Source organism: Fukomys damarensis, unplaced genomic scaffold (genome assembly GCF_012274545.1).
Source record: "Fukomys damarensis isolate Sample0158 unplaced genomic scaffold, DMR_v1.0_HiC HiC_scaffold_37, whole genome shotgun sequence".
Taxonomy (NCBI): Eukaryota; Metazoa; Chordata; class Mammalia; order Rodentia; family Bathyergidae; genus Fukomys; species Fukomys damarensis.
In genome coordinates this window covers 44,732,154-44,745,176 of record NW_022900949.1, presented here as the reverse complement: position 1 = coordinate 44,745,176, position 13,023 = coordinate 44,732,154, and the positions used below count along the sequence as shown (strand labels likewise).

Here is a 13,023-nt window from a genome sequence, read left to right as displayed (position 1 = left end):
TCAAACTCACAGGTCCAAGTCATAGAAGCTAACAAGAACTTTGCATCCGCACTCTTCTGAAGATTCATTCTCAGCCCTCATAAGTTGAGAGTCACCCTGAGGACTTGAATTTAAAGAAAAAAAAAACACCATACAACCTCTCCTGGCTCTGACAGGTCTGAAAGATTGGGTGGGAGTAACAATCCCTGAACCAGGACATTTTGAGCTCTCTGGAAAGCAGACTATTAGATTGTCTCCACCACCACCACCACTAATGATGAAGACAATAACTGAAATTTTAATAGTATTTACCATGAGGTAGGCCCTGTTGTACATATATACATCTCACACAGTATATTTTAACTCACAATCTTAATGCTGTAGGACTATCATCATTTCCCTTTCTCATATGAGGAAAGGGTAAGATTAAGTAAAATTAGGCACATTGTTCAGGGCCTCATATTGAGTAGGAGGTACAGCTAGGATTACAACTCATGCTCGCTAGAGGTAGAGACATAGACTATATATCATCTTGCTTTGAATGCTGTGCTAATCAACATACCATAGATCATTCAGTGCTCTTGAGTTGAAAATCATGGCACAGCCTTTTAAGCAAGGCTTGACTTCCCAAACTTACTTCAGGTCCTGTGTGGAACCATAATTCACCTTTAATGACTATTGGGGCCTTAGACAGTAAGTAAAACAGGGCAACTTGTCACAGCAAATACAGGGCAAACAATGACATGCTCTGTAGGAATACAAAAGGGCAGGTTTGGCTTCTGTTTTTTTCTGTTGTTTGGAAGAAAAAAGGGACTGGGGTCTATTAATGGTGAATTGATCATGAAGTCAAACCCCTCTTTGAAAGAATTATACATCCACCTGAGCCACATCTGATAAATGTATTAAGGTTATGAAAAGGTGTGTAATTACTTGACTAAACAGGCTATGGAAAAATTACATCTTGAGGTTGATTTAGCAGCAAAGCACCTTGATAAAACTCTTCTGTTTTGAAAATTCTCTCAACTATACTGCAAGAATGCTGCTTTTCATTTACCAGTTTCACTTCCATCTACTGATATTTGATTGTATTTGAGCACATGGAGGGGACTTTATCAACAAGTTAGAGATCTGCTATGGTCCAGTGCTCTTGCTAGGTGCTAATAAATGAAATATGACAAAATTTGATTACAGAAATTCCCCCTGACACTCACCATCAGTTTTTTTATTACCCAGTTAAACATTTAAAGGCTATCTGCTAGATGTATTTTTTATTCTGGTAACTATATTCATATGTACTTCTATTTTTATGTTCTCCTATTTTCAAATTATATTTCTATGTGGGAATCACTATGTCACCTCAAACTCCTAACTTCCATCCTTTTGAAGAATTTTCTCTTATTTGACTGCCAGTTCTTAAGTCAGACTGAACAAAATCATTGAGGTGTTGTGGTAGGTTACGGAAAGCTGGAAAAGGAAAGAAAAAAAATGAAAAGTGCAGTTTACTTAGAAGTCTGTGATTTGTGTTCATTTCTTTTCCTGGAACAAAGCCACTGTAAAGAAGTAAGCAGATAAATTTCTGAGGGAAAGACAGTAAGCAATAAAAGGAAAGTTGGGGACAGGTGTGTGTGGAGCAAATTACGCCTGGATTCCATAAACTTGCCATCTGTCCCAGTTGACCAGAACTACCCTACTGAGAGGATTTCTGAAGCACAGGTTCATAATGAATTACAAATGTGACTCAGACTTCATCTTGTCTCAGAGTAACTAAATGTACCCATTAAAATCTGCCCAGACCCTGAACACAGAAGACTACCCTACAGCAATGCATGACCCTGGCTTGCTAGGATGTTTTATTGATCTTCTAGATAACATTTTTATTTGATGGAACTGAGAGGCACTTTGATATATTCATTGAGAAAAGAATATGCATAATTTAAACAGTTGAATATATAAATTGAATACAGGAGTAGTACATTTTGTTTTAGTATATATTACTCTAAATAAACATCTTTACTTGGCTGCTTGAACTAACACTTAAGACTTAATATTATAAAGAAAGCGTTTCAACAAAGCTAAGTGGTAAGGCATCTCCCTGAATCCCAAAATACAAATGGGTGAGGACAAACTTCATGCTACATGACCTTCCTAGCATCAGCATCAATGTTAAGATGAAGCAGTGGGAAACAATGACATGGATGAAGGAGCAGAGAACAGGAGAACCTCAAAATAGGAGGTTCACAAAAATAGGAGATCACCAGAAAGCACAGCAGGCCAGTTTAAGAATAGCAACTAAAACCAATAGGGGCTCTGCTCATCCCCAAACAAGGTCAGTGTAAGAGTAAAATAAGCCCTAAAGCATCAGGAATGGAATAGCTCAAAGCTGTCCAACAGAAAGTTCTATTGGAAAATGTTCTCTAATTCTGCAAACATTATCCACTGGCATACGAGACCACTGAGCACTCAAAATGTGGCAAATGTGACTAAGGAACTGAAGCTGAAAAGGAATATTGAAAAGGAAAAGTGGATTTATTCATTTCATTATATCATCCCAATAGACTATCATGTTTTAGTGAAGACCTATAAAATTATATGTAAAACAGGGTTTGGGCAAATCTTCTCCCATTCATATTCAATTCTTTCTAACCGTTTTCTTCTATAATTGAACCTTACAATGTTTGAAAGAAGACAATAGTTTTTCCCACCTCTCACTGTAGTCCCATGTACTCTCTACCTTAAGAATTTAGCCAATGAAGAACAAGACCAGTATCGCAAAGAGAGATGAGGACAGAGATACCATAGAATGCAGTGGAGAAAGGCTAGATGGGAATGCTGGCGGGTGTTAATTTAGCTATTCTTAAACAGTAAGAATTCTATACAAACAGTAAAGTTTGGAAAAGGACCATGGACAGTGCTCAGAATTGGGGAGGAGTGGTAATTGACAATGGAAACAACAACCAAGGTATCCTTCCTTCCCAACTCTATTCACTCAGATGCTCCATTAAAGCTGGATATGGCAACAGTCTCCACTCATGTGGTATAAACTACTTCACACTTGCAGCAAATAGATGTTTCAACCACTTTAATCATTTCATAGAACCTCCAGAGGCTCTTTTAAAATGGAAAAAGCATTGCAAATAGAACTGCAGGTTAATAGAAAGTCTGCCTGTCTCTCTTCTTTAGCTTGCTCCAAGCTTCCCTCTCCAGTCTGTTTTCTATATCTCAGTCTGGTATCATTGTAAGACTGACTCCCCTGGTATACTGATTACTCTTTGCATTTACTCCCTTCCTGTCTTTACTCACACTGGAATTGGCCCATGTCTTGCTTCAGCCAAGGTAATATGGGCAAACTGTGAAGAATTTCACATCTGAGTGAAAGCTTTAAACACAGCACACAGTTTAGCTGAGACTTGCTCTTTTTTCTCTAGAGTTAGATTGGCCCCTTTTCTTCTGTGAGCACAAGCTGTGCCCTTCAAAAACTGGAGCAGAGCAGAACTATAACTTGGAATAGAGATTCATTTAACCTGAAGTCCTCAGGAAAGGTGAAAAAAATAAATATTTTACATAGCTGAGCTCTTTGTTATTGCAGCAAAGCTGACTAATATACCACCCTCTTGCATGTGAGACTTTAGCAATTTCTCATCTCCCAAAGATAAACCCATACTCCTTAGCAGGGTCTACATGGGTCATTTACCATTTGAACCCAAGTGGTCCTCAGTCAAATCTGTCACCACTTTCCTTCTTGCCACATACACACCTTGCCCTCTAGCCTCCATCAGAAGACACTGAGCTTTCTTATTAGTATACATGCTTACATATAGCATCCCCAGGGTCTTCAAGAGTCAGAGAAGGCTCAGGTCATTTGCAACTATTTTTAAATTCCCAGTATATTTTTTAAATGAAGAATTACAAAAATACATTTCAAAATGTGTGACATACTTGAAAATTTTAAATACATTAAATTTAATACATAATATCAAATAAATGTCTTTAACATATACCTCCTCATTTGGGAATAACTTCAAACATGTACATTTGAGAGCCTCTATGGTGAGAAGGTCTGAGCCAAATGGTTCCTCTGGTGCTCCCTCTTCCCCCTAGGGACACCCTCCACCTTTGATCATTGATACTGGATCCTTCTACCTGAAAATGCATTTTGTTAAATTCTTTTCCATTCTTTATCATCTTGACATCACCTACTCTAAGAATGTAGCTAGTGCTCTGCACTCACACCCCAGTAGTCAATCACTCCCTCCTTTAGGCTCTAGAGCCTTGTATTGACCAGGCCTTGTATTGCACAATGACAAAAGAGAAAATTTTTTATATGCCTGACAATCCTTTGAGAATAGAGACTAGAATTTACATGTCTTAATATCCTTCTTTCCAGAGAAAGACATCATAAACACCACCCCAGGGTGGGGCAGGGGATAAAGCTAAAGGTGTCAGATATCCTAGTAAACTGGCTTCTAGCAGAGCAGAGGAAACTCTAATTTTAGCATTCACTGGTTTCCATGTCACTGAACACTGAGTTAAAAAGAGACGGGGATAATGGTCTTGTGAGCTAATATAAGTTGACTCCCATATATTGAAATTTATGAATAATGAAGAGATCAGATTGGAGTTAGCTACCTGTTCAAGATTGGGCTGAGATTGGATTGATATGAGGAGAAAGTAAAGATTGGGGCTGCAAGAAGAACAAAGGGCATTCTCCAAAGAACAAGGAAAATTAGACTCAGTTGAGATCCAGGTTTGGCTGCCTCTCAAATCCTACTTGGTGACTTGAGGAGAACCCTGTTCCAGTTACTACTGCCACATAACAAAACACCCAAAAGCTTAGTGCTTTAAAATAATGAATCATTTTGATCATGAATCTATTTTTTTCAGGGATTAATGGGGAAGCTTTGAATTCACTCTTCACAAAGTCTGCTGGAGAGACGCATGGGTCAGCTCCCTCCCATGGTTGACCAGTGAGTGCTGCTTCCAGTTGGAAGCTCAGCTGGGTTGAAGACCAAAGGTCCTGGTCTCTCACAATGAATAGCACTCCACATTGGCCTCTCTGTGTGCACTTGGGCATCCTCACAACATGAGTGCTGTGTCCCAAGGACAATCATCTCAGGGAAACCAAGCAAAAGCTATGTCACCTCTCACAATCTAGATTCACAAGTCCCACAGCATCAATTTTGTCATTGTCACAGGCTATTCCCAAATTAAGGACTAAAGAACACATCTCACTTCTCAATAAGAGAATCATCAACATCATATTCAGAACTAAAAGACAACCTACAATGTAGGAAAAAAATTTTTACCAGCTGCTCCTCAGACAAAGGGTTCTTATCCAGAATATATAAAGAACTCAAAACAATCAGCATCCCAAAATATAAAGACCAATTCAAAAATGGGCATCTGAAATCAAGACATTTCTCATACAAAGAAGTAAAAACAGCAAGTAAATATATGAAAAAATGTTCCAGATCACTGGTCATTCAAGAGATGCAGATGAAAACAACACTGAGATTCCATCTCACCCCACAAAGAATGGCTGCTATCAAGAAATCAACCAATAACAAATGTTGGCGGGGTTGTGGGGAGAAAGGAACCCTTCTCCATTGTTGGCGGGAGTGCAGACTGGTGCAACCACTATGGAAATCAATATGGAGATACCTCAAAGACCTGGGACTAGAGGTTCCATTTGACCCAGTCATAGTTCTGCTGGGTATCTTTCCAAAAGAATTAAAAGAATCATATCACAGTGATATATGCACACCTATGGTTATAGCAGCACAGTTTGTAATAGCTAAAACTTGGAAACAGCCCATTTTCCCATCATTTGGAAATTGAATAAAGAAGATGTGGTTTTTCTATAAAATGGAATACTACTCAGCCATAACGAATGAGAAATTAGTCATTCATAGGAAAATGGATACATATTGATGTTATACTCTTAAGTGAAATAAATCAGTCACACGTGTAAATACTGAATAGTTTCTCTGGTGTGAAAAACTATAATTGTACGTAAGATCTTATGGTATAATTGACAATGTGAAATAGGAAGAAAAGGGTTAAAGGTGTAGGGGAAGTGGGAAGGGTAGGGGAAAGGAAATAAGTGAAAAGAAAAAAATTTGAGAAAATGAAAAAATGGAAATAAAGTGTTTGCAAATAGGGAGGGGAGGAGAGAGTGAAGGGAGGTTAAGGGGAAAAAATGAGAACCAAGATGTGTCATGTAAAGGTACAAGATCCCAATGATGAATGTAACTGTACTGTATACCTAAAATGTACCAATAAACTCAATGGAAAAAAAAAACCCATCATATTCAATAAGACCATGTGAAAAGTGATTCATTGTGATGTCCATCTTTAGAAAACACAATCTGCCATGTGCCACAGAGGAACATGGGAATGTTTTACCTTATTCTCCTTTCCAAAGAAGCCTCTCTGCTCAGAAACCCAGGCCCTTTCCAGGCTCTAACAGCCACATTCTTTCCTTGCCTGAGAAGTTTCTTCTATAAAATGCCTAATAGTGTCACTGGGAAGATGAATCTCAATTTGACCTTCTGTGGAATGACTGATCTCAATTAAGGGTGGTAAGCCTCAAATTTAAGAAGCAATTTACAGTGAAGTGTGGTAACTAGAAGTGGGTATGATTTTAACAGAGACAGGCAGTTTAAGAGAGAGAATTAAAAAAAAAAAGAGAGAGATGAAAGAAAACCCTGTTGAAATCATCCCAAGGTAACCGTGGACATGCCCAGCACTGCACTCTGAGAAGTGACATCAGAGACTTCCTAATACAGGAGAATAGGTTTTAATAAAATAGCCCAGACAAATCACCCAATGAATAAATAAGCAAATAAGTCTCAGGGAAGAGGGATACACTGAAGGATGAGGATAACAGAAATGTCTACAACTACTACCACATATTATCTAAAATGTCCAGATCTCAACGTTTGGGAGATACACAAAGCAACAGGAAAGGGTGACTCATAAACTGGAAAAAAGCAGACAAGAGATATTATCTGAGAGGCTCCAGATATTAGATTTAATAAAGATTTGAAAGCAATATTATAAATATGTTCAAAGAACTAAAGAAATAAAACAATTTTAAAAGTAAAGTATGATAAAAGTGTCACATCAAATAGAGAAATAGATAAACTACATTAAAAAAATTAAATGGAAAGTTTGGAGATAAAAAGTACAGTTATGGAAAATTTAAAAACTGTGTGTTTGGAAGAAAAGGGCTAAAGGTGTAGGGAAAGTGAGAAGGGTAGGGGAAAGGTAATAAGGGAAAAGAAAAAAATATGAGAAAATGGAAATAAAGTGTTTGTAAATGGGGAGGAGAGGAGGGGAGAAGAGAGGGCAGGGACAAGGGGAAAAATGAGAATCAAGACCTATTATGAAAAAGGTACAAGATCCCAATGATGAATGTAACTGTATTGTATACCTAAAATGTACCAATAAACTCAATGAGGGGGAAAAATTGTGTGTTCTAAATTTTCATAGTTTAAATCAATTAAAAATCTGGAATAATAACCCAACTCATATTTATATTTCTTCTGTGGATAGAAATATTTAGCAATTGCTTATACAAATCAGCTGCATCCATCTCATTATTCTTCAGTGAACCTTTTTATCCTAATCTTCCAAATAATTGTTTATAAACTTTTGTAACCTAATCCATTTTAAGAGAGACTTCTTTTACTTGAATGCTGTAAGTGACTGAATCCAAAAAGGTTTAAAGGATGGCAGAATGAAGATAAGGTTACACATGAGCACACGTTAGCAGATGAACATATAATTAGTATTATACCATTTCTTCTTTAAACATTATAAAAATTTTCAGCCATTACAATTAAAGCAAAACACCTGTCAATTATTCATGTATGTTTCCAATCCTAAGAAAATATTCCTGAATAAACAGAAAAACGCAGAGACAAGTTATCCTCCTCATTCAATCTAATTTTTCAAGGAGTGTCTCTGTAAGATTACTCATAGCACTTATGTATCTGCCATTATGATTAATAGCTCTCATTATTTCTTCCACTTTGAATTTGGTGGTAGAAATTTCATTACCAGATAAGCCCATTTTGATTCAGATACATGCAGGGTAATTATTAAAATCATAAGGTGGTTACTTGGGGTCAGGATGATGATGAATCCTCAGCTTGTATTGGATGAATAGTTAATAATCACAGCAATGAGAACTGGTCTAAAGCTTGCATTTTTATATTTGAGAAGTTTTGGCTGCTTTAAGTTTTGCCTGATTCAGAAATTTTCCTAACTAAAATATTATAGCAATATTGCCTGATGTTTCCATAATTCTTTGTGCAAGAGTAGGAGCAATTTGTAAAAAAGAAGTATGTAGCACTGGGAAATGGACACAAACACTATGCTTTACTCTTTCTTTGTGGGTTCTACTGCCTCCTAGGAGACACTCCTCTGATCCTGCCAAATGATGTAGACACTTTATCAAAAGGAACCAGGTATACTGGTATGTGTAATTCCAAAAATGTAAACGATGGGCACAATATAACATCTTCTTGCAGTTACCATCTTAAACCATGAAGACATGATATATTTGAATCTATTTTAAATATCCATAATAAGTTTTTAAATTGGGGGGGGTAAGGAAAATAATAGATGAATTAGGAAAAAACCTCCAGGGCAGAAATGAGCTAATAAGGAAAGAATTCACCAAAGAAGCTAGAGACAAATACCACAAAACTGAACTGAAGGGGTAAGATTCATGGGGAATTGCTGCAGCCCAACCTAGTCCTGACAGTGTTCTCTCCCACTTGGGAGGCATCCAAATAAGAACAGAAGCAATGACCCTTATAACAATCCCAAACCATATCTTCTGTCATGGTTCCCTCATCCCTAACCAGAAAAAAGATAATTTTCTACTTCATCTTCTTAGAAAATTGAAGTGGGCATGTCTTTCACACTGCTCAGCTTTAAAAGTTTAGAACTACTTATGTTGATTTGCACACAATAATTATTTACTTAATTAACAAGCTCTCAGCTAGGCTTTCCTTTCAACCCTTAACAAGCTGAAAATAGTTCTTCAAAGAAAAAAAAATACTCCCTAAATAGGATCCATTGCTCACAAAAGGACTTATTGAACTCCATTTTCTGCGTGGCTTCTGCAGTAAAATTTAAAGTGGTTCCATGACAGGATGGAAAAATTCCTTTAATATAAGAGATGGAAAAACAGGAATCTCACATGTATTTATCACTGAAGATGCAGAAATTCTAAATTTAAATTATCCATAAAGTCAATATCTTTAGTAAAATTATTAAGAATAACAAGAAGAATAAAACATGCAGAAAAGATATATATTTCCCCCACACAGTTGGACATTAACCTTAAAATAAAGCACAGTATTTAGAGTTATAAATGCTTTATTTCATAAGTTAACAGAAACATAAAAATTTAATGCTTCTGGCACATTAATAACTTTCCCCTGTGGCTCAGGAACTAAAAATCCAAACCAACCAATTAATCTATGAATAAAGAGAATTTTTGAAATGATTTAATGGAATATCGCAAATTCCAAATCCAAAAGGCCTTTTACTCTGACCCAAAATGACTCACATGTCAAGAGGATAAAGTGAGTGGATGTAGTAAGTAAATGAGTTTAAGAAGAAAACGAATAGTTCTCTCAGGGCTGAAGAGGAAGAAGCTCCCATGTGGCCCACCCACTGCACACTCACCAAATGTCTGATTTTGTGTTGTAGCCTTGGTGTTTAAGAGCCTCAGGACTCATATAATGGGGAGTTCCAGTCAGAGTTGTGGCCAGGTCACAGGATCCCATTAGCAGTCGAGAAACTCCAAAATCCCCTTGAAATAATAATTAATCTTTATGAATACTTTTAAACAAAAAAAATCAGCACTGGAAATTAACAGATAAAAAAGTGTCTAATTTGATTATTTCATTATTTCATTTTAAAGGGCATGAAAGGGGATAGTTTAAATTACATGATGCTTTTAAAGACATAAGCTTTATAGGAAAAGACGTTGAACCAGGGTAGGGAATTTTATGTGTAATTTAAAATTATTTTCTTCTAGAGTTATGGTGAACTAGATAACTTGATATAAAATGCTACTTCAAGTCTGAATAAGAGCAAAATGGAGTGATTCTGAAAGAACTGAATATGATAATATGCAATTTTATCTGATGGGGAAGTTTTTTCTTAATTTGCAATAAAGTAAATGTTTAAAGAACTAAAATATTCAAGAGCATAATTAAAACAATGTGGATCCACTGGGTTCTCTATCCTGCATAATTAGTCGCATGCTTTAATTCCTTCGCTCCCTAAGAACATCTACATGGTGCTTAGACAATCCAGTACCTAACTACATGAGTGGAAGTACAGTTTTGAAGAACCAAAATCTAATAAAGCCATGATACCAACATTTTAATTAGCTATAAGAAATGCTTATTTCCTATAATTTTAAAAAGTGAGAATCCTACACTAATTACTCAAATCAGTTAAAACAAAAACACAAACAACCATTTTCAAAGTACCTGGTATGGAACAGCAACTCAAAGCATATCTGTTAATCAAGCAAGAATATTACAAAAGTTTTATATCTCAATTTATATCAGATAATCAGAAACAAGAAAATTGGACTTTGGCCCATCCAGACAAGAACAAAAATTTGAAAATTAAAAGAAATTATTATTCCAATGTTTCCATGTACCATATACCTCAACTTGATATACATCTGTCCTGTGTTTCTGGAGTATACATTTTTTAGAAAATCTTACCAATTTTAAGTAGATTATTTTTCAGAAATATATTCTTTGATTTCAAGTCTCGATGAAGTATCCTCCTATAAAAGGTATAAATAGGATATATAGTTTCGTTGCAAGATATAAAATTTTAAATCCAAATTTAAATAATATAATGCATAAATAATATTATATTAATTATTATATTATATATTTAATATTATATTAAATAATATAATGTTATATGTGAAGTGGTTTCTTTTAATATAGCTTTCAATGTTTAAAAGCTACAAAATTATAAATATTTTTTAGTTTCACTGAGGAAATAAGACCATTTTTAAAATGAAGATTTTAAGAAGAGGAGAATATGCAGTTGGGAAAAAGGGGATATGCTTTAACTGTCACAATAGGCTAGATTATATTGTGCTTTTGCAATTTGACTACTATAGTCCTATATCTAATAACCATGCCCTCACTTGACAAATTATCATAAAGTTTTCTATTATTACCCAAAAGTTTAGGATTTGTATATTTGTGAAAGTAATATAATGATTGGAGATACCTCAAAGAGCTGAGACTAGAGGTTCCATGTGACCCAGCCATAGCTCTGCTGGGTATCTTTCCAAAAGAATTAAAAGAATCATATCACAGTGACATATGCGCAACTATTTTCATAGCAGCAAAGTTTGTAATAGCTAAAACATGGAAAGAGCTCATTTGCCCATCAGTTGGAAACTGGATAAAAAAGATGTGGTTTATCTATTAAATGAAATACTACTCAGCCATAAAGAATGAGAAATTAGATTCATTCATAGGAAAATGGATACATTTCGAGGATATACTCCTAAGTGAAATAAATAAGTCACACATGTGTAAATACTGAATAGTTTCGCTGGTGTGAAAAACTATAATAGTACACAAGATCCTAATGGGATATTTAACAATGTCAAATAGGGACAAAAGGGCTAAAAGCGTAGGGAAAGTGGGAAGGGAAGGGGAAAGGGAATATGGGAAAAGAAAAAATATGACAAAATGGAAATAAAGTGTTTGTAAATGGGGAAGGGAGGAGGGGGTGAAGGGAGGGCAGGGACAAGGGGAAAAAATGAGAACCAAGACCTGTCATGTAAAGTTACAAGATCCCAGTAATGAATGTAACTATACTGTATACCTAGAATGTACCAATAAACTCAATAAAAAGGAAAGAAAAATTTAAAAAAAAGAAAATAATATAATGATAATGTGTAAAGGTAACATTTATTGAGTCTTACTAAACCCATAATATAAATTATGTCAGTTAAGACTTTCATTTCAGGAATTGTGGAGAACTAGATTATAGAAAAAGATATCTGCCTAAATTTAAAAAAAAAAAACTAAAAATGTTGAATAAAGTATATCAAGATCTTTACATATACATAGCTAAGCTCATAATAAAATTAAATAAGTCCCCTGGGTAATACAAAAAGAAACTGAAAATCAGTGCAGCCGTAGCAACTATGCTGTGCTCTGTAGCCTATGGGGCTGGCTTTAAAGGCCACACAGAAACAAGAGTTCAAACCTTGAGCTCAGGCAGTGCTCAGGTAGAGGTGGAACTAATATACATACACATACATACATAAAATTATGAACCTACATGTGGTCCATACTTTCAGTGAAAGGATAACCTAGGAAATATTCTCTCACAAGTAAAGAAAATGACAAGGAAGTTTATCTGTGTAAGTTTGAACTCTGCGTGAAAAAAAAAAAAAGGCTCTTTTCATGCTTTATGACCTTGTCTCTCTACTTACAGAGTTGAGATTCAAATATGCAGTAGCTATATGGTCTCAGAAATCCAAAAAATTAACATAAAAATTGATACTCAGTTGCTAATAATTTCTTGGGACACTGGACAGGAGCAAATGTAAACTAAGAATTAGTAGATAATAGAAAATGAAATTAGACCCTTGAGTATTTCAGACAATCAAACAAGATGAATAAAAACTATAAAATAAATATATTTTAAATGATTAAAATCATAAAGAACATAATAGAAAATGATGCTGATTTAAGAAAGTATCAAATAGAACTAGGGAGAAAAATGAGATTATTTTGTTTGTTTGTTTGGGGGGTATTGGGGATCAAACTCAGGATGTTGGGCTTGCGAGGAGAAAAATGAGATTAATGAAATTAGAAAGTCAAGATTAGGACATGCTTCTTGCTATTTACTCAATGGAGTTAAATATTTTAGTCCACACAAAAGGCTAAACAATGACGTTCAGAGCTTCTTCATTCATAATTGCCGAAACTTGGAAGCCGCCAAGATGATCGTCAGTAGGTGAACGGT

At 35.4% G+C, this 13,023-nt stretch overlaps 1 protein-coding gene across 4 annotated transcripts in view; it reads right to left on the bottom strand.

Moving 5' to 3' along the window:
• Nek11 (NIMA related kinase 11) overlaps positions 1-13,023 on the bottom strand; it is a 267,941-nt gene that overhangs the window by 175,625 nt on the left and 79,293 nt on the right. For 3 of the 4 annotated variants that reach the window (XM_010625448.2, XM_010625449.2, XM_010625450.2), the window contains 2 exons: positions 10,740-10,804; positions 9,682-9,808 (listed from right to left, as the gene is read on the bottom strand). The exons of the other annotated variant lie outside the window; for it this stretch is intronic. In XM_010625448.2, coding sequence (XP_010623750.1) covers positions 9,682-9,808; positions 10,740-10,804 — 192 coding nt within the window. The remainder of the gene's footprint in view (positions 1-9,681; positions 9,809-10,739; positions 10,805-13,023) is intronic. 4 annotated transcript variants of the gene reach the window in all.